Here is a 21,530-nt window from a genome sequence, read left to right as displayed (position 1 = left end):
TTTCCAATGCCTAAGGCCATTTTACACACATTTACACATGACAGAGAATTAAAAATTAACGACTAATGAAGCATCGATAGAAAAGTGTGGTGAGATGGGGGAGAAAAAAATGAGGGTGGGGGGGGGGGGGGGGGGTTAGCAAAGCATGTATTCGATCCATATGGATTGTTATTAAACTTGTGAGATACTGGGAGGACCAAGTGATAATAAGATGGCCAAGAGAAATAACAGACGATTCACCCGAATGACCTGGCTGCGACTGATTAAGAGGAACGACGATGAATAGCAGCCCTCCTGTGCATATAAAAGTAGAGTGAGACAAGTCGAACGCGCGGATTCGATTGAGACTCGCGATCTTCGCTCGGTGACAAGAATGTTCAAGTACGTGGCCTTACTGGCCATTTTGTTCTGCGCTGTGGGCGCCGAATATAACAGCGTAAAGACCGCTGACAATGAGTTCCTCCTCAAACAGAAGAAGATCTATAATCTTCTGTACCACATATCACAGCCGAGCACAGTAAATCCTGGACTTTACAGCGAGGGACAGAGCTACAACATCGAAGCAAACATCGACTCCTATGCAGAGGGGGTAAGATCTCGTTAACGTCACTTTTCATCTATCTTGAGTGGTTCATATGCAACGATGACATTTTAGGCCGAGGTAAAAGATTTTTTGTATATGTACCAACATGGATTCTTACCACGCGGTGAAGTCTTTTCAGTCTATTATCCAAAGCTCTTGGATCAGTCCTATGCGCTCTTCAAATTGTTCTATTATGCCAAAGACTTTGACACCTTCTACAAAACGGCATTGTGGGCTCGTGCTTACATAAATGAAGGACAATTCTGTTATGCCCTTTACAACGCCGTACTATTCCGTCCGGACACCAAATACATTCAGTTACCACCGCCCTACGAGATGTATCCTTATGCGTTCTTCAATTCAGAGGTCCTCGAGAAAGCTCACCATGCCAAACTGTTTGGAAAATTAGGTAAGTTTAATTAACGTCATATGTTTTAATTTTAAGCAGGCAACACTTGTTATTATTACTCAAGGAATTAATAACGCTGAATTGCCGTAGAAAATTGTAATAGTTCTTAATGATTTGCTATACATTCATCTAGATACTAACAAAGCTGGTGGCTTTGAGACTTACATCATCCCAGCCAACTATTCCGGCTGGTACCTTACTCGAGAATACGACCTTGAACACAAACTCAATTACTTGACAGAGGATATTGGCTGGAATGCTTACTACTTCTTCTTCAGAATGCAGTATCCCTTCTGGTTAGAGGGAGACAAATATAATCTTCCTAAATACCGTGGTGAGGAATACCTTTACGGTCACAAGCAGATCCTAACTCGATATTTCCTGGAAAGATACGCAAATGACATTCCCAAAGTGGAATTTTTCGATTGGAATAAGGAATTCTATCCTGGATATTATCCAAGCCTGACCTATCACAATGGTCTGCCTTTCCCTCAAAGACCACACTACAGTACCTTCCCATATTACAAATTCATATACATGAAGGTATGATTCCTGAAGGCAAACAGCCCAAATAGTGTTATCAATTATTTTTATGAGTAATGTTCATAAATATTACTTGGTATCTCTGTACGTAGGAAATTCAAGATATGGAGAACCGAATATCCAGTGCTATCGACGTTGGCTACGTTGTGGACTCCAATGGCAAATTTATCAACATTTACACTCCAGAAGGTCTTAACATTCTTGGTAACTTGATCGAAGGGAATAAAGATTCTTGCAATAAAAACTTCTATGGTAGCATCGACAACTTTGGCAGGAAAATTCTTGGATTCAATTTGGATCCATCCACACCTTACCAGATTGCTCCTAGTGCTCTTGAGAGCTTCATGACTTCCATGAGGGACCCCGCCATCTACAGACTCTACAAAAAAATTTATTATTATTATTACAAGTGAGTACCGTTACAAATAATATTACCATCACGCCTGTTCTTTTAACTCTTTGTCTTTATGATGCTTCGCAGATACAAGCTCCACGAGAAACCATACACGAAAGACGAGATAATCTATCCTGACATCAAGATCGAATCATTCGCTGTGGACAAGCTAACTACTTACTTCGATTACTTCGATGCATCCATCAGTAATGGCCTGGCAGTGGATAGTGAAAAAGAAGCCGAGAACTTCCTCGTGAAGATCCGACAATACCGTCTCAACCACAAACCTTTCAACTTCCACATTAGCGTGAATTCCGAAAAAGCCACCAAGGCCACCATTCGCATGTTCATTGGTCCCAAATTCGATATTCATCGCAAGCTTCTCGATTTTTCAGACAGTTTTAAATACTTCTACGAAATTGACAACTTCATAGTCGATTGTAAGTTCAATGTTGATATCTTCTCTTACTCTTATTACTATTAATCGATGTTTTTGTCCAACCATCAGTGAACGTGGGATCAAACAAAATCGAGAGGAGCAGCCACGACTGTTTCTTCGTGACACCTGATCCTGAGCCCAGCGAGCTGTTCTACAAGAAAATAGAAAAGGCGTTGGATGGCTCGGACACTCTCAATTATAACGAGCGAGTCTTCGGCTTCCCAGAAAGACTGCTACTGCCAAAGGGTAAAAAGGAAGGAATGCCGTTCCAGATATTCCTGTACATAAGCCCAGTGGATGAAGTTGTACAGTACTCATCCAGAGTCTTCGGTGAATACAAATTCGACAAGAAACCGTTCGGATTCCCGTTAGATAGGCCGGCTGGCAAGTACTACTTTGACGGACCAAACATGCTCTTCAAGGACATCCTCATATACCACAAGGACGAGACCGATATCAACGTTACGTATTAAGAAGAATCTCATGTCGAGAGTTTACAATAAATTCTTATCTTCTTTAAGAACATTCTATCCTAAATCCTTCTCACCTGGTGTGCTAGATACGTAACGCCAAACTCGTTGTATCTATACTAGCATGATACCGTTAGTCAGATGGCTGCACGCTTTTGTTTATTTTTTACTAGCGTTCTGCCTCGTGTGAATTCGAGAACATTCGGGATGCATATCCGGATAATTCAGTGTGTAGCGTGCTGCAGTTGGTCAAGGCCGCTAAGTCTCTCAGTCCAGCTGGTTCAGGTTCAACCAGTCCAACCCAGTCCAGGCTAGGTCCCCAGGAATGTAGGACATTGACCTCTGCCTAACCTGGAGCATTGGCGTAGCCCTCGAAAACCTGAAATATTTTCCTTTAACTTTAGTTCAAAATAGAATCTTTTGTTCAATGAAGGAATGTGGGCCACGAACGAGAGATGATCATTGTTGCTGGAGTATCGGGGACGGAGGAAATTGATTGGACGGTGGGAGGGATTACGAGGAGATGGAGGAAAATTTTGTTTCCTCCTGAATGAGTTACCGCTATGTTTGCCGCGCTGGCCGATGAGAAGGAGTACCTTGCGCGCGCTTACCACTTACCAGGCCTCCTCCGAACTTGAAGAAATTCAGTTTTGCTATGACCGTCGTCGACTAGTCACGAAGAAGTCCCGAGGCCGTTTTTGATAGTGCACGCCCTCTGTTCCTCTTTTTCTACTCTCATTCGCTCCTTTTCGTCTCTTCTCATCATGGAATTTCGTACGTTCGTTGTAAGTTTTGCTTCATTCTATAGAACTGTTGTTCTTTTCTTGTTGAAGCTTTATCCAAGTCTGAAAAATATCTTGGTCAGAAAAGATGTTTTGTGATTGGAATTGTTTACCTGTTTCTATCGGGAATATCCGTGTCGTTGACCTTGTAGCAAATAGAGATCTTTGCAGTTCGTGGCAATAGTGGGACAGTTCCAGGAGGTGAATTGATATAGCGGCGAGCTGAGCCAGAATTACCGTTAAGGCTGTGGCGAGTCCAACTAACGGAGAATTCCGTTCGATTCATATTGTGAACTGAAATTGTTCATATTATTGATTTCAGATTATTCTTTTGTGCGGGGTTTCTTGCATTGCTGAGGAGCATCATTCGAAGGAAGGCAAAATCTTGTCGAATAATGGTTCGAATAGTTCAGTTGAAGAAAGCGAGCCACCTGAGGGATATTATGCTTTCGTGGAATCACCAAACGCAGAACCCCCCAAAGTCAGGCCACCCCCTTATATCGACAGTAACAAAGAATGCCCTGGTATGTACGAAATACGAAAACTAACCTTTTTACGAATAACGCGAATTTTTTTTATACCTAGACACTGGCAAACAAGGCAAAGGATTCGTCTCGATACACAATATTTGCGGTGACCTGAACAAAGGATACATCCCGCGAAACCCCATGAAGCAATCCTTCAACGGATCTTCGTATCCTTTGTGAGTAGAAAGTAAATGAGGTTATGGTTGCCTGTTTAATTTCCCGCTAAAAATTTGCTTCCCTCTTATTGACCCCGGTCTATATAGCGCACTCATAAAAAATCACACCTTGAAGTTTCTGAGCAAAACCTTGCCGATTCTCAAAGCTGACGATTCACTGCCGAAGGTCGCTAAAGTTCAACCCTTTTCGCAAAACTCGTAAGTCCCTAAGTTTAATTTTGGTTTAAGGTATTAAGTTTAAGGAAAAAAAACTTTTAAACTGAGAATTTTGCAAAAATAGAGTTGATACAGACGAGAAACGCAGTAGAAGCAAAAGGGGACTAACCGTTGTTCCTGCCGCCACCACTACCAACTTTCAAGATAATTCCGAGGCAACGAGAAATGGACGAAAGTTTTGCGAGAATGGCGCTGGCGTGTAAGTTTTAGGTTAAGTTATCGTGATGAATGCAGAGCAGTTGCATGACATTTCTAAGATACGTCAAATTTTAGGGTATGCATGCTGTACAAGGCTATTCAAGGTGAGCCATTGGCTTCCACTGCAGCTGAACGACGTGACGAGCCACCCCCTGCAGCTCCTAGCGAATATCGCCAGCGTACACCTCCGTCACAAGAAAAACAAGAGTATACAGGTCCACCAACTCCTTGTCCAGCCAAAGTAGAATATGCCACTCCCGTATTTGCCAAGAATTATCAGGGAGTTTGGCGTTATGTCGTTCAAATACCATATGAGGGCTATTTCACTCAAACCATTGAAGTCACACGTTGCATGTAAGTTAATTTTCAAGAACCGCGATCGCTACGTATAAAATTGTTAACATTCCATTTGCAGGCAATCACGGTGCCATTATCTGGATGGTGGATGTTTATCCTCACCAAGATGGACGAGCTTGCTGGTAGCTGAGATCTTTTATCCTGATACTTTTCTTGAAGAGAGTCAGAATGGCAGATTTTCCAATCAAGCCAGAGACCCCGTTGCCGGTGTTTCTCCTCCGCCCGTTCATGATTTTCAAAATTATCAGCAATATTTGCAAAAGCGTGCCGGCGAGAACGAGGCTAGAAACTCTGCTAATAGCAACCAGCATTGCGACGGTGTTGATGAGATGGGCTGTTTTCAGGTCAGAAACATTAATTTAGTCATGTACAATCCAATTGCAGTGCACCGATGAGTTTTATAACTGTGTTAATAATTTTATTTGTAAACAGGTGAGACTTTATTACGACTGGTTCTTGGTGCCCGGTAGCTGTAAGTGCTGGCGGCCTGATTACTTCAACCGCTACGTTCGTCGCAGTGGCTCTAATGTTGAACTGTAAAATTTCCAAAGGACTCCACGCACGACCACAAAGTACCCTACATGTGAAGATAAAGAGAGTCAAGAATTTTTTATAATCTATACATATATATTTATATGTAATATATATGATGCTATACAGCTATATACTATAGTTAACCGTTTTCTGTGAAAACACATGCGTGCGCTCTTGTTCCGGTACGTATATACGAAAATTCTCGAACAAGAGCCAAATTTTCCATATATATGTATAGTGAACAATAATTTTTTGATAAACTTGCGCCTTGCTTTATAGTACATAAAATACAACAATTGAAGTTTATGTATACTTATCTCCCAAGTAGCACATATCGCCTCAGCATATACTGAGAATCATTCGATTATATTTAGATATTCTTAGTGTATTTTCTTATAGATGCTGAGAAAAATTTGTGTTAATAGGGATGCTTCTAAAGGCGGTGCGTGACTTGTATCACTCCTTATTATGGTATATACCAGTACATACACATATTATACTACTTTACACATTTTCAAAGGTTTTATATCGTTTATATCAAATCAAACCGATTTCAAGAGACTGGATGACGGAGTATTAATACTTTATTATAATGTATATACAAATCCTTAATGCTATTATTTACTTTTACTTATGCACTTATATTATAATAGTATGTACACATTGGAGGCAGATTTGAAATAATTTTAATAACACCATCATAAGACTTATACGATTTTATTTTTTTGATACATTTCGTCATAATCGGTAACAAAAAAAATTCTATTGGCGGTAGATTTTGAAACTAATTCTCCTAATTTCACGTTTCACCGTTAGATGGCACTACTCCCTCCCAAATAAAAAAGACGAAAAATTCCTGCGTGTTGACTGGGGGCATGGGCAATCATTGGGCATGGGGGTAGAGACCGTAGACTTGTTAAGTCATAATACTCAGAATTGCCACATTTTAAATATTTTATGAAAAGAACACTCATGTAATTTATGTTTTGGTTTAATGTTTGATGTATACTGTATGAAATGCAATGAATAAATTTAACAAAGTTTTTATAATTCGATTGAACTGAAGTAATGACAAAGTTTTTATAAGGCGAATATCACGTCGTATGGTGTTGTCAGTATTATTTCATATCCATTTTAATGTAACATAACCTGATCTGTCAAAGTTTACAACTACACAGTTTAAAATACAGTTTTCAAAGGAACAGCAGTATTTCTGTATCATTGTTGTTTTATATACAAAAAATAAGTTTTTTAAGGTAAATCGGTATTATTAAGTGATAAATGGAACAAATTTAATGTTGATAAATGCTCTTCTTACTACTGAGTGTTTCTAAATGAACTAATTGCTTTTTTTCTTATACATTCTATATAGAAGGAATTATGTTTGATTTACCAGCTGAGCTGGTGATTAAGCCTTTGGCTCTAATTGGCGTAACTGGATTAGATATAGGAAATCCTATTCACAAGCCAATATGGGATGCACTTAGTAATAATCGTAGAGTAGACAATGGAATCTTACAATTTAAGTTACTTAATCCTGGCCACATATTTCCTACTTTAAAACCAAAGGTTTGTTGTGTCATTTACTGAAATAACCAAATATATCTTAAAACATATTTTGTTTCAGCGTGTATATGAATATTATGTACCCAAAGGAATACTAAAACGAAATTGGATGAATAAATATCTTAATGAAGTTCCATCTTTGGTAGTAATTTTTAATGATCTAGATTGGAAAGATCCATTATGGAATGAGAAAAAAATAGAATGTGCTTCTAGGGTGCAGTCATTAAGGTAGATATATATGGGTCTCTTATTATAAAGAAATTACAAAATATATTATAATTAATTTTAGAGCTGCATTAGAAGGTAGGAACACTAAAATAGCTGTAGTTTTGATACAGCAGAATGCTCAGCCACCACCAGGGACTGAAGATATTATTGCTACAGAGAGGGCAACAGCCCTATGTGGAGCTTGTGAATTACCACCAAAGCTGTTATATATTTTACCTCATGGTGATCATTTAGTAGGATACATTACTAGGTATCATATAATTTTATTTATCTTAATTTCACTCTAAATCAAGCATACATGGAATATTCTTGTGCTATAATTATGTAGACTAGAAACAGTTTTCTGTGAATTGGCTCAAAGCTTTTATTATCAAGCATACAAAGTTGTGAAAAGCCATAAGGACCATCTTAATAAAACTTCCAATCAATATTTATCTGTGAGGCATCAATTTAAGATGGGATTCTTAAATGAATTTAGACAGGAGCTGCATATCTCCCAAAAGTATGATAAATAAATAGATATTTGACAATAAATGTAATATAAGTATTTATGTTTAAATAACTATTATGATTATAGGCACTATCTGCAAGCATATAGTAATTTAACAGATATTAGGGCAGCAGACACCAATGTTATGGAAATAAAAACTATTGCAGGTTTTATTAACTATAAGCTGTGTAAATTAATGTTTAAGATGAGCTTACCAAAAGATGCTATTGCTCAGCTTAAAGGACATACTGAGAGGTACTGACAATATTAATTACAAAAGCTAATATGGAAAAAATAATTGACCCTGATAAATTACTGGACTTGAAATTTATTTTTTCTAACTTAATAACTTTTTACTTTAGGTATAAACTAATGATAGGACCTAAAGAACTTGTATTTGAGCATCATGCTTGGATGAGCAGTCAATATTCAATTTTTGCTGAATTGTTTGATGATGCCATTCGACAAGGTCTTCCAGCTGTGCAGACTCAACATCCTGGATATTATTATCAAATGGCAGCTCACCATACTGGTTTGAGACAGGGTGCATGCAGAGACATATGTAAAGTAAGAATGACTCAAAAACTTGACATAAATGAAAACAGATTTTTTAACTAATAATCTATTTTTAGAATGTAACCATTTATCCAGAACCAGATCCTCTATCTGGAGGAGATAAGCTTGAATTTTATGGACAGAGACCATGGAGACCAGGAAAATTGAGTGCAGACCCTGGGGACCTGACTGGTGAAATAGTTGCTATACAGGCCTTACAATATAAAGAAAAATATACAGTTAACCATTCGGTAAGAGAGATCTAAGACTATTAATAAATGGAATTGTAGATATTATACTTTTTTAATTTTATAGATGATTATTATTGGATTGTTGGGAAATGCTATTTCTCAATTCAAAATGAATAGATGTCCCAGAATGAGGAGATTACTTGGTAATATCAGATTATGTAAATACATTATTATTGTATAAATATATATTGCATTATTTTAGTTGTTCAAATGGCCGAAGAATACTATAACTCTAAGGATTATGGAAAAGTTTTAACGTATGTAACATTATAATTCTTCATTAAAATATTAAATCAGTCACCTTATTTAATTAATTATATTTCGTTAATTAGTTTATTGATGCACATGCTATGGGAGTGTCACAGTGAAAGATGGCCTGTTTTACTTACTGATATTATAAAAAATGCCTTACGAGCTGCTTATTTAGCAACTAGTATTCAGGACTACTTAGCATTGGCAGTTGAGGCATTAGGACCTTTAACAACATTTTCAGTTGAGCAGCAAGCTGTAATTTATAGTAATATCGCTAACATACTTGAAGTAAGTATAAATAAAAAATTTTAATATTATAATAAGAGTCAAGCTCACACAGTTTTGTATATCTTCTTTTTTTTTAATAAAGAAAAAGCCACCAATACCAGAGCCTGATTTACCAGATGATACAAAATTCCCTGCTATGGAAAAATGGGCTTCTGAGCTTAGCAGACCTGAGCCATTACTTTTCTCTATTGATGATAATAATACAACATTGTTCATAGAAGCCAAAGCTCGATTTTCACAATCTACTTACACAATCAACTCAACTGTCAATATAGATGTTTTCGTTAGGTAATAACATCTCTTTTACCTCAAGAATAATGTAAAATACTATATTTTGTTTTGGCAGAAATTCTTATTGTGGGGATATCGAGCTCTCTAAAATTTCTGTAACGATTAGCAGTCCAGGGTGTAATTCTGAACTAAGTGTCATAGAAATTCAAGATTACAATTTTACTTTGCATGCAAAGGAAATGAGGAAATTTACTTGCCATTTTCAGCCGGCTCAGCAAATCGATGGAAGCGAAATTCGCATTAATGCCATTTCAGTTTTTTTTGGTATTGAATCTTCCTGCAGCATAGTATTACGATTTTCTCCAGTGGGTAGAGAAGTCAATTTCCTCGATCGTTTGTATCCCGAAATACAGCAACTTCGGTGAGTAAATTGAATATTATACTTTTAGTTAAAAGCACTAAATTATTTCAATAATTTAGTGGTGGAGAATTCGAAACAATAAGGCCAGCTATAAGCGCTGTTATAAAACAGGAAGACTCAAGTGTAGACTTGACTGTTGATTCAAAATGCCCAGCATTATTAGGTGAATGGTTTCCCTTAAATGTTAAAATATTTGTCACTTCCAATATTGACATTGCTGTTTTAAATGCAAGTTTGGTACCTGATGGAAGCAATGAGCAATCAAGTACGTATGCTTCATTTTAACCCATTAAAAGAATTTAATAAATTGTTATTAATAAAGAAAATTGCATTTTATTTCAGCTGAACTTAGTATAACGATGCAGAATAAACAATCATCGTTGTCAGTGTCTTTAAACAATTTGCAGCAGAATACTTGTACTGAGCAAATTGTTTATTTACGCGCGCATAAAATTGGTGATAGGAAAATAGTGTTTAAGGTATTAAGATAAAATAAAACAAAGCTAATTTGAATTGATAATATCTTTGATTTAATTTAACTATCAATTTATTGATGTAGGTTGAATATGTAAAATCTGACCAGACCAAAAGAATAAGGGAACTAAGTTATAAACTTACAGTCGTCAAAGCCTTTGAAGTAACAACGCAATTTTATACAACTTTATTCGAGTCTCTCAGTAAAGCTTTTCTCAATGAACCTTTTATAATGATGCCTCATATTTCGTGCGTATCCCCATGGCCTATAGAGATAATGAATACTTCGGTTGATCTGGTAAAGTGCAGAATTTGTTTTTATTTTGATAACTAATGTTTAATTAAAACTAACATGATTAATTGTTAATGTTTATTTTAAAATTAGGGAGATTCGGTACAAATGGAAAATAAAGAGAATCAAGAAAGTATATTGTCAGGATTTGTTTTATCTGATAATGAGGCAGGGACAGATGCTTATTGTTTAATACCTAAGAAATGTAGCGATCAGCCAGTTAGCACGGGAGTTTATTCAATTAGATGGAAGAGGTAACAGACATTTTTATGTCACAATAAGCGATTAATCACTTATTTCTATTAAGTATGTTATAATATTTTTTTTTCAGGGCTAACGATGAAACGGCAATAGAAACGAGTAGCAGTGTGACATTAGCCCCATTATGGGTAGAAAATGCAATAATAGGACTAGAAATGAAATTACCAGCGCATGGCTGGGTACGGACCCCTTTTTGTGTTGCTTATTTTATAAAAAATCATTCCGATTATCTGATTACTTTGCGATTAACAATGGAAACTAGTGCTGCATTTATGTTTGCTGGTCAAAAACAAGTATGTGATAGTAAAAACTGTACTTTCATATTTGTCCACTTATTTCTTGTACTGTTTTAAGATGCTTTTTGTAATAACAGATCGATATTTACATTCTTCCACAAAATGAGAAAAAAATAGAATGGATTTTGCGGCCGTTAGTTGCTGGCTTTGTAGCATTGCCAAAATTATCTTTAACTGTTCCAGCGGGTAAGTATATTTTAAAATTTTTGAATTAGCTAATTTTTTAAATGCGCATATATAAATTCTTATTATAGATCAAGAGCATAAAATAAATAAAGCTCGATTGGTGGAAGTTTTGGAGCGCTCCTTGCCAAGTCATATATATGTACTGGTGGGTAAATAAAAAATTAATTAAATTAAATAAAAGTAGTAATTTTATTATAATGTTTATTATATTTTCAGCCAAAGTCAAATGTCGCAGAGGAATAAATTAAAAAGATTTATATAGGTGTAAATATTTGTATAAACAGAATTAATAAAATATTGTTAATATTATTATCAGTTGAAGACAGTTTTTATAAATTGAAAACTTATAGTATTAAAAATATATGTACGTGTATGCAGCATACAGTATACAGATGACACGTATATCGATCAATTGTTGCGTCATCATATTGTTATGGAAACCATAAGGAAATTCATCAGTCTCATGAAAGTTTTCACGCAGACGCAGATGCAGCTTGTGTTGTGAATGTTATGATCTGCTCAACATTAGAAGTAATAAGCATAATCATGTCGCAAAATAATTTAATGTTAAAAAACTACGAATTGAAAGCCGAAGAATCTCGTAGCAGAAATCGACAATTATTAAAGGTTTGACGTTTCATTATTTATCTATTGAAGAATAAGACAGATTTTGTGAAACAAATATAATTATCCGAATAGATTGAGCATGAATGTTCCTTCTTTAAAGAATAAATATACATTGTTTCAAATAAACTACTATATAGGATTTAGAATTGGCAAAAGCACGTCTGAGAACATTTGCATCTTTCACACCAACTGATCAGGAACTTCGTGAGCTGGCATTGAATTACTGGAATATTCTTCAGAGAAGAGCCAAGCTGTGTACTTGAAGAAAAAAACGATGAGCTTTCCAATCTGATAACTCGAGCCGAACGAACAAACTTAAATAAAGAAAAGTTTGCTGATCGTTCGGATCGATGGACCAGATTGATCAGGATCCTCTACATGAAATCTTAGCAGATTCTAAGCCCAAACAAGAGAAAAATATTATAATATTAGAACCTTAATTTTTCTTTCGTTTAACGCTTTGATTGCATATTTTGTACGTTCGAATGTTAATGAAGCTTGCGTCACCTTTTGTGTCCAAATTTCATACATTTTACATGAGACATTGAAATACGTATTATTCCTTAAAATCGATTGTCTCAACGCCTGAGTGTTTTAAAAGCCAGGTATTGGAAATATCGTAAATTCATATATTCCGTATCTGAGATTAATTATATATAACTGTATTCACAAAACGAATGTTATTATTTATAGATTTGATATTTGAAAATTCAAAGCGACTATTCTATTCTTAGAAATTTTTCGTATCCACGTGTGACTGAAGTATGTAAAAAATAGAAAATGTAATTATATAGTAGATTGTTACAGAATATAAAATAACTTCTTGTTAAATTGAATAAACTTACATTCAAACTTAGCTGTGGAAGAATAAAGAATTATTGTATACTAAAGACAAACTGCGAATATTTTTAGAATAAGATAAAAGTCTGTTTTGGTACGAGCTGTTACTACTTACAGGAATAAAACTGGACCGTTTCCAGTAGAAGTTGGGAAACGAAGGAGAAAAAGTCGTAGCCGAAACAGGCAAGAAACGAATGTGCGAATAGCGCTCTTCGGCTGGAATGACATATTCGTATTCATTTTCAACGTGTGACTGCACTATCATTGGTAATAATTACCAGCGCACCGTACATTCTCGATAGGGTACCCACGTTTCAGAAAGGTGTACCTGATAACGCGAATCGGCCAATAATTCGAAGTAGAGCTATAATAATTCCTTTAGTTTTTTAACATTACGTTTTACGCCTGTACGCCCGACACGAATCTTGCTTCCTGACCTTCGGAAAAACATTTCCATTCCGAGGATTCACCGCGTGTTCGATGTTAAATTGTCCAGCAGATTAGATTGAGTTATTTGCGCCAAAAGTGTTGAATTTCTAGAAGAACTTGATAAGGATTATGTTGCGGAATGGTTTCTCTCCTTCTCTCTCCTTCTCTTTCTCTCTCTTCTATTATATATATATATATATATATATATATATATGTATATATATACTATATATCTACTTTTCTTTTTCCTTCTACACTTGATTTATGTCACGTACAGCCTAATTGTTAGAAAACCGAAAATTATAAACTTTATACAAAAAAGAATGATTTATTATAAGATTATCCATTAGAAAATAATAGATTAGATATATTTTTAATTCTCGTATTACGCATCTAAATTATATTATTCAACTTTTTTTCTATTTAGATTATCATTGAAAATGAAGAAAAACTAGGTGATTATATATATATATATATATATATCAATCAATGATAATTTAGAGAATCAAATGATAAAGAATCTCCAGAGCTGATTGTAATTTTCTTAGTGATTAAATTTCGAAACTTAAAGTGATAGAACGACCTTTACTCGATTTTTGATTAAAGTGAAAGTTACCAATTTCTCATGATTAATTATAACTTAGTTTATAATGAATTTTCCAGTGTTTGCAAGAACGTTATTAATATATGTAATTTTTAATTAATTTTTCACGAATTCTGTTTAAAAATGCAAGAAAACAATATCCATGAATTGTATATCGATGCTTATTACCTGATGACCAAAGTTTTCTTCGGATCTTTCTCAATCTGGTTTTTCCTGTTCTCCATTTCCGTAACGAGCTCGGCACAATTTTGAAAAGAACTGAGAGAATATTAGGCCACAAGGAACGAGATACCTTGTTACATATAATTTTACCTTTCAACGTGGCATATTAATGACAACTGAACAAATAAAATTTCTGTGAAACTTCTTCGTTTGACCATTGTGTGGATCGGCCGAAAACATCTGTATCAACAGCAGTTTTATCTTGCCCGCATTATCTCTCTTCTGTATAACTTAGTCAGAAAGATGTCCAGGAACTCTCTATTTACTGCCAGCTAGATAGTTTATAATTTCATACTTTCAATTTTCTATAAACAATCATTTCTATGGTTCTAGAAGAAAAATTTTGTGTTTCTTAAAGAAAAAAAGGGAAACAGTAATTTTCTTCTGGAATCCAAGAGGCAATATATTTGATAGAATTCGAATAATTCTTAATCTTGTCGAATACAAAAATTAGTTCTCGTTTATAACCACCAGAAACAAATTGCCGTTTATTTAAAAAGAAAAAATGAATTTTTTATTTTGCTACTCTAAAATTGTTATATATGTTTTTACAAGAGCAATGAAGACTTTTTTACTATCGTATTTTTACAGTGCTGACATAAAAGAAATATATCGGTTGAAAACGCGCTACCGTGCTTGTTTATTACCAGGTCTGCAGATAGCATTAAACAAATAATAGCGAACATAATAATTTAAGGAATAAACAAAATGCAAATCCAAAATTTGTATGTAAAAAATTAATTTGATGACTCACGGATTAACTTTTGTAATATAAAATGTTATACAGATTATATAGCTCATATATACAAAAAATTGCTCAATCTTTTCTTCGTGAATTTTGTTTGTACTTATGATCATTCTCAGGTGTATACTTCGATATGTCTTTCTATTAGGCTTATCAGTTTTTTTATTTATTTAGAAAAGTATGCAACTTTGAGAAGCTCGGTCAAAGAAATAGGTGAGCTGATAGCGAGTATCACTATACAAGGATATTTATCGCTTGCACAGTTGCATAATCATAAAAAACCGGTATAAGTTAGCTGCCTCTATACGTTATATACGCGCAGTAGCGTTTTATCAATTTTGTCTAGGACTTACCTCCATTAATTAATTACATTGTATCTTCTATCATCGGTGTTCAGTCTACGGATTTTCATCAACTTTTAAAATGATTTTTTAACATAAAATTTATTACCGTTGAAAAATGAAATGGGAAGCTTGTAAACTAAGTTTGTCTTTTATTCACTGTCCCCTTTGAGAATATATAACTTTTAGATTACCTCGACGTAATCTTACAATACCCTTGGATTTTAAATTAATTATACACACACGTATACATATATATATTTATATAAAACAACCAACATAGAACTAAAACTTAACTATTTTGATCTACGAAAAAGTTCTATCTAATATCTGTAATAAATAAATTGGGCTAATTACGATTAGTTCAATCGCGTAAGAAATATTGATAGGACGGTTGTCTACAATTTGAATTGAAAACATTATACTAATATAACATTTAAGCATTGCCGATCAACGGCCACATGCTTAATTATTTTATGTAGCACGCCATCCTAAAATTCCAAATTATAGTCTTTACTTTTTAATATCTTCTATAAAATTTCTTATTATAGGTGCAACTCTTTCTGGATTATTCAGATGCACGTGATGAGTTCCGTCTACTTCATGATAGAAAAATTTTCTGGCACCCTGCTGTATTTTATCTAGTACGATTTTATAACATTCAATATTTTCAAATTCCATTCCAGGTTTAGCTCGTATATTGAGATAAGAGCATTTAATTTGTGCTGCATATGAAAGCACCAAATCCATTGACAACATTCCCATTAATGCAACCTTAAAATTGGTATATAATAAAATTAATTTAATTGAAATGAAGAAACACTTTGTTGTATCTAATTTAATAAATAATGTTTACCTTCAGTCTTGGATCCCGAGAGAAGTAATATTGACCAGGTACATCAGCAGGTTGCATTCCCCTTATCATTAAGACTTCTGCGCTCTCTCTGGTTACAGATCCTTTATAGGCATCATAAACTATATCAAGCATTTCACCGCGCTCGTAACAGGGCATACTGTCAGAGGATAAAGTTTCATATTTCAAGAATTTGTCAACATATTCTCCTGTTATCCCTGTAGTTTTTGTAATGTCTCTCACACATGGACTAGCAATATCCAAGCATATGAAGAAATCTACCTCATCTGGATAACATGCTGCATATAAAAATGATATGGCACCTCCTAGAGAATGCCCAAGTAACTTTACCTGTAAAAAGAAATATATTAAAATATATCAAGAATTGAATTGAACTCTCTATAACTTTCTGTATAATAATATATATATGTATATTTGGGTGGTTAAAAAAAACAGAATTTTTTAGCAGGTATCCTGAAATTTTTTACTTCTTGAAAAATAAAAACTTTTTATTCAATGTCTAAAAATCAGAGGTGTGTAAAAGTTGCTCAAACCATTTTTCATATATTCAATTAAATAAAAAACATTATAAATTGTGGTTTACATTCCCTTTAGTCATATATATATAAAGTATTATTGTATTCTAATTTCAAATGTTTACATAATTAACCAGGTAGAGAAATACGTATATAAATTTGAGAAATTAAAAACAAATATGTATTATACTTTTTTTATTGTAATTTTTTGAATAATCTGTTTTGTTAGTACTACTATATATATTTTGGTAATTATATACATGTATATAATCAACAAAATAAACATAGCAGTACTTGCAAAACAGATTAATTAAAAACATTACAATAAAAGGAGTATGAAAAATATTTGTTTTTAATTTCTCAAATTTATACATCTATTTCTCTACCTGATTAAATATGTAAACCACGATTCTTAATGTGTTTATTTAATTGAATATGTGAAAAATGATTTTAGCAACCTCTAAATCATCTCCGATTTTAAGCAAGTTGAGGGAAAAGTTTTCATTTTTTATGAAGTAAAGATTTCTAAGCATGGTCGATAAAGAATTCTTTTTTTTATTCAACCACCCTAATAATTATATTTTAAAAATTCTATTTAGGGTGACTGTTACATTTTAATAAAATATAGCATGCAGCAATAAAAAAGGATATGCAATATTTAAATTGTATCCATTTGCTAACCTTGTGCCATTTGAAATGTTTAAATATTCTACGGAGTAGTAAGACACCATCCCAATAAACATAATAAAACTGGCCCTTTGGATAATGGGAAGAATAACCATGCCCAGGCATATCCAGACATAGTACTGATATGTTACCAGATAATAATGGAATCAATTTATCAAAACTTCCTGCATTATCTTGGCGCCCATGTAATGCAACTATTGGCTGGATCGATTTGGAACCCCACCATTTGCCTGCAGGTAAATGTAAAGCTTTAATTCTTTGCAAAAAATCTTTTATAACTTTAAAAATGTTTGATGCTATATTATCATTTCATGGAGATTCTATTATCCTACCAAAGGGCCACCTATGTTTTAGTTATACAACGATCATGTGTAACATATACATTATGATAAAAATATGAATGTTTAAAGGCAACAATACTATGATTGTAACAGTCAGCCTTTCTGAAGCAAATATGTTATTAATGATGAAATAAGTATGGTGTAAATAGATAATCATCTATTAAATATGGGTACCTACATTTCAGAAAGTAATATGATTGTGATATATAGAATATCGATAAATAAAAGATAAGTAATATTAGATATAAATAGTAATCGTTGTATAACTTAGGCCATTGTCTAACCTTATCCCACTTGTAATGTTTAACCAGTCTACGCAGCGTGACAACCCCATCCCAAAAGACATAGTAGAACTGCCCTGCTGGAAGCTGGGAAGAAAAGCCATGGCCTGGCAGATCTATACTCAAGATAGCTAGATTTTGTGGAAGAAATGGAGCCAATCTATCAAATGATCCTGCATTGTCCTGCCAACCATGTAATGCAACAATTGGCTGTCTATCTCGGCCTCCCCACCATTTGCCTAAATTTATTATCACAAGAAAATTTGATACTTTTTGTATATAGTATTTTGTGGTTATAAAACTAATCTAACTTAATTTATTGCAGTTGCTGTAAGAATTACAGTTTATTAAAGAAAGGTATACCAACCACTAATGTGACCCCAAGGTACAGGAATTTGAACTTCCTCTGGCTCTACGAATTAATTTATGTATGAAACATAGTACTCTTGAGGTTATTATAACATTTTATTTACCAGCAAGACAACGTCCATTAACATTGTCGGGATTATTAATGCAGGTCGATTGCTCTTTTTCAGTCATTATAAAACTTTCAATCTCTTTTATTTCGTTAAATTATAAGCACTGCTTATTGATTGCGATAAATTTAAAAACCTACTAACCTCTCCCTGTATTCTTCCCAGCCCCCAGGCTACTAATACTAATGCAAGTTCTTTGTATATGCATAGATTCCAACAAACGAGCGAAACTTGCTTATCATTATTTTCTTTCTTTCTACATCCTGTTCAAAGTTCGAGAAAATTGTTTTAAGTTGTTTAAGCAGCAAAATAATGAAATAGTTCACACATAGGCAGGTAGTTTTAATCAAAATTTCGTATCAGAAATGGTACATAATCTTATAGGCTCTTATTATTTATTTCCATATTACGTACACAAGCTTGCAATTTTCGTAAAATAATAAAGAGTATAATGTTAACTACAAAACATGCTTATGACATTTGACGCAATAATAGAACCCTTCGCATAAATATTATATTATTTGAATAATAAAAAAAATCATGAACTCTATCTGGCTCTATTATCAAAATTAAATGTTTTTGTTGATGTCCTACACTTTCTAAATATTTAATAACATTTAGAGAAATAATTTTTGTACTATAAGGTGTGTGGTATAAGATGTATAGTGAACAAGGCATAATTAATGCAAATAAAATGCTTTTGCTAATTAATTTCTTTTATTATAATATTAAAAATTATTTTTTTACTGTCATTTTATATATGCAATACAAAAGTATATAGTATGAATACATATAATTAAATCATGATCCATGAATTACATATTTCCATTATATCATTGTAGCTCCCAAACTTTGCAACAAGGCAACGATGCCTCCTGCTGGTGTGAACCCTCCGTATAATCTCATCATAAATGCTCCTATAGAGCCTGCCGTTATACCTACAGGGGTAAATCCAAGTAGTCCCAGAAAATATATTATAATACCTATAAAAACAATTTGCTTTTTACTTTGTTCTTAACACTAATAGATAATAATTACATTTATTATTCTAAATTACATTTTAATAAAAGAAATAAATAATAATACCTGATATAATACCCATTTTTTGTTATGTATTTTAAAACAAAACCGTTTTAAGCTATATGATTTTAGGATGCTCCAGATCTTTCAGTAACTTATTAGGGATTACAAAATTCGTTTGGAAACTAAAGTCTATACCTGTCTGCACAGTCTGCACTACGAACTGTTACATTTGCTGCTACTTTGTACTTATATGAGCGTTATCTTCAACTCATCTCTTAACGGTTTCGTAAATTGTCAGTCAATCCTGATCAAATACTGCGGGGAATCACATTTGCCGGCATACCGCTGTTGGGCCGGTACTCATAGACGTGACTCGAACTCGAGTCGAGTTTTTATACTATAGTTTACGTTACATATACTATATATTTTTGGCTGAGTCGAGTTCGAGTCGAGCTCGAGTCACGTCTCTGAGTATCAGGATTATTCTTCATCCGATAATTCGATTTGAGTTTTTTAAAGCTCGATTGACTCGTTAGAATTGGCACCTTTGTCATAAAGAAGCCCGTTTTTGCAATTTGCTTCGCATTTGAATTTTATTAAACTAATTGTTTATTGATTTGTATTGTCGATAAAGCACGCAGGGATCCTGTTAATTTAGGGTGGTATCAATAAACCGGACTAAGCTGGAATTTTAGCTTAGCAATTACTTAAGACGAAGAACGAGCTAAGTATTGCACTAAAGGTTAAAGTGAGACAATTGATCTTAGCTAAGTCTCAAGCTTAAGTTCAGTTTATTGATACTGCCCTTAAACTTTTAGTTAAAATAGCATAGTTTTATGAAACGGGAGCTATTCTATTTCCCAACGTTTGCCATCATTGCTGTGAATAGTGTGAATGCCAGCTGCCAGAGGGGAGAGGGCCAGTCTCTGCTGCCCCCCCCCTTTCATTACAAGCTGATAGTTGCAGTTATGCAACTGATGAAAAAAACCCTAGATTCTGCTTAGGGAAATACTAAAGTGTAGTCGACACTCGACATCGTTCCTTCTCGCTCCCGAGATCTACCGAAGCTTGTCGGAGAAGACCGATACACGTATGTACCGGTGGAAAAGTGTGCGTGCTACGACCAGGGGCTGGACACTCAGGCCTCGAAGGCTCGAATTATTTGTACCGAAGGCAATTCTTAGCCAACCGAAGAAAGTTAAATTCGAAGAAAATACTGTATTTAAGTTGGTAGCAGTGCTTGAGAATGTTGATAGATATAGCACATAAATGACATATATATATGTTGTCTTGTGGATTGCAAAATCCCATGAACTGCCATAAACGAAGACAAAATGAAGAAATAAGATAATATAAAATTATATAAATATAGGTACAAGAGGAAATTTAACAGATTACTTTGGTTTCAGAATTCCAGATTGGTTCTGAAGAAGAAAAATTCGAAAAAGAAAATGTAGTAGCTAAAGCATCAAAAGCTGGTAATATTTTTAACGTTTGATAATATTTAGTTTAATAAATTTAACATTTTAATGTTATTTCTTTCAATTTTGAGAAGAGGTAGGAGGCAGAGAAAGGACGACAATAGTCTGGAAGGGAAAAAGAATAAATAGATATGTAAAAGGAACTTCAATCTACATAACAATTAACAATTAGATATATATAGTATAGCTGTATCTTTATTTTGTGACTATAAATTGACATATATTTATAGTATATAAAATTTAGCCTTTTAATAACATGACATTTTCTATTTTCCAGATTTATTACAATTGTTCCAGTAAATAATATTTTTATTTAAACATGACTGTTACAAAGAATTTATTTTTTGTTCTTCATATAAATATTATAATTAAGAATTACTTTTTTTTCACATGTAAATATTATAATAAAGTTTTGTTTATACAATTATAAATATATTCAGTAGCTGTTCTTATATGCAAAATAACCCAATCGAATGTTCCAGTATTCAATAATAATTCTAATTCCATTGGTGTAATACTATCTTCCAACAAAATTTTATTTCCAGTCCCATAGTTAAAGCCACAAAGTACTCCAAACGAACCTTCATCTATTTGTATTGCATTATTAAAGCGATATGATGTTTGA

General features: G+C 33.8%; 4 protein-coding genes and 1 long non-coding RNA gene across 7 annotated transcripts; 4 read left to right on the top strand and 1 right to left on the bottom strand.

The window, feature by feature from the left end:
* The first annotated feature begins 354 nt into the window (after positions 1-354).
* Positions 355-2,955, top strand: LOC136782774 (hexamerin-like). 2 transcript variants are annotated; one of them, XM_066742444.1, is made up of 6 exons: positions 355-589; positions 656-992; positions 1,138-1,535; positions 1,628-1,944; positions 2,017-2,369; positions 2,438-2,955. In XM_066742444.1, the coding sequence occupies exons 1-6, from the start codon at positions 374-376 to the stop codon at positions 2,839-2,841; spliced, it is 2,025 nt and encodes a 674-aa protein (XP_066598541.1). In that variant the 5' UTR covers positions 355-373; the 3' UTR covers positions 2,842-2,955. The 2 variants fall into 2 exon arrangements, with proteins under 2 accessions (XP_066598541.1, XP_066598540.1); XM_066742443.1 differs by having other exon boundaries at positions 1,126-1,535.
* A 581-nt stretch (positions 2,956-3,536) lies between these two features.
* Positions 3,537-6,472, top strand: LOC136782775 (uncharacterized). Its single transcript, XM_066742445.1, has 8 exons — positions 3,537-3,623; positions 3,943-4,144; positions 4,206-4,323; positions 4,411-4,521; positions 4,604-4,738; positions 4,813-5,091; positions 5,153-5,438; positions 5,527-6,472. The coding sequence occupies exons 1-8, from the start codon at positions 3,603-3,605 to the stop codon at positions 5,632-5,634; spliced, it is 1,260 nt and encodes a 419-aa protein (XP_066598542.1). The 5' UTR covers positions 3,537-3,602; the 3' UTR covers positions 5,635-6,472.
* A 35-nt stretch (positions 6,473-6,507) lies between these two features.
* LOC136782773 (trafficking protein particle complex subunit 11-like) lies at positions 6,508-11,729 on the top strand. Its single transcript, XM_066742442.1, has 21 exons — positions 6,508-6,884; positions 7,001-7,197; positions 7,256-7,422; positions 7,484-7,672; positions 7,751-7,924; positions 8,000-8,167; positions 8,275-8,479; positions 8,545-8,718; positions 8,783-8,861; positions 8,921-8,975; positions 9,051-9,258; positions 9,341-9,546; positions 9,605-9,910; positions 9,970-10,175; positions 10,253-10,389; positions 10,470-10,682; positions 10,770-10,930; positions 11,008-11,230; positions 11,311-11,419; positions 11,488-11,564; positions 11,636-11,729. Exons 2-21 carry the CDS (start codon positions 7,009-7,011, stop codon positions 11,660-11,662), a joined length of 3,273 nt encoding a protein of 1,090 aa, XP_066598539.1. The 5' UTR covers positions 6,508-6,884; positions 7,001-7,008; the 3' UTR covers positions 11,663-11,729.
* Positions 11,730-15,336: 3,607 nt separating this feature from the next.
* Positions 15,337-19,071, bottom strand: LOC136782736 (probable serine hydrolase). Of its 2 annotated transcripts, none has more exons than XM_066742371.1 (5): positions 18,399-19,071; positions 18,293-18,337; positions 17,298-17,533; positions 16,084-16,431; positions 15,337-16,001 (listed from the first exon to the last, which is right to left on the bottom strand). In XM_066742371.1, the coding sequence occupies exons 1-5, from the start codon at positions 18,463-18,465 to the stop codon at positions 15,741-15,743; spliced, it is 957 nt and encodes a 318-aa protein (XP_066598468.1). In that variant the 5' UTR covers positions 18,466-19,071; the 3' UTR covers positions 15,337-15,740. The 2 variants fall into 2 exon arrangements, with proteins under 2 accessions (XP_066598468.1, XP_066598467.1); XM_066742370.1 differs by lacking the exon at positions 17,298-17,533 and adding an exon at positions 17,929-18,164 and having other exon boundaries at positions 18,399-19,069.
* Positions 19,072-20,557: 1,486 nt separating this feature from the next.
* Positions 20,558-21,296, top strand: LOC136782822 (uncharacterized). The gene is made up of 2 exons (XR_010824176.1): positions 20,558-20,902; positions 20,980-21,296. It is a non-coding gene; the product is annotated as an uncharacterized lncRNA (long non-coding RNA).
* The last annotated feature ends 234 nt before the right edge of the window (positions 21,297-21,530 follow it).

The sequence above is a fragment of the Prorops nasuta genome, unplaced genomic scaffold (genome assembly GCF_024137725.1).
Source record: "Prorops nasuta isolate Cenicafe-Biocafe unplaced genomic scaffold, Cenicafe_Pnas_1.2 PNAS00030, whole genome shotgun sequence".
NCBI classification, from domain to species: Eukaryota; Metazoa; Arthropoda; class Insecta; order Hymenoptera; family Bethylidae; genus Prorops; species Prorops nasuta.
The sequence above is the reverse complement of the archived record's forward strand: the minus strand, read 5'-3'. Positions and strand labels throughout refer to the sequence as shown.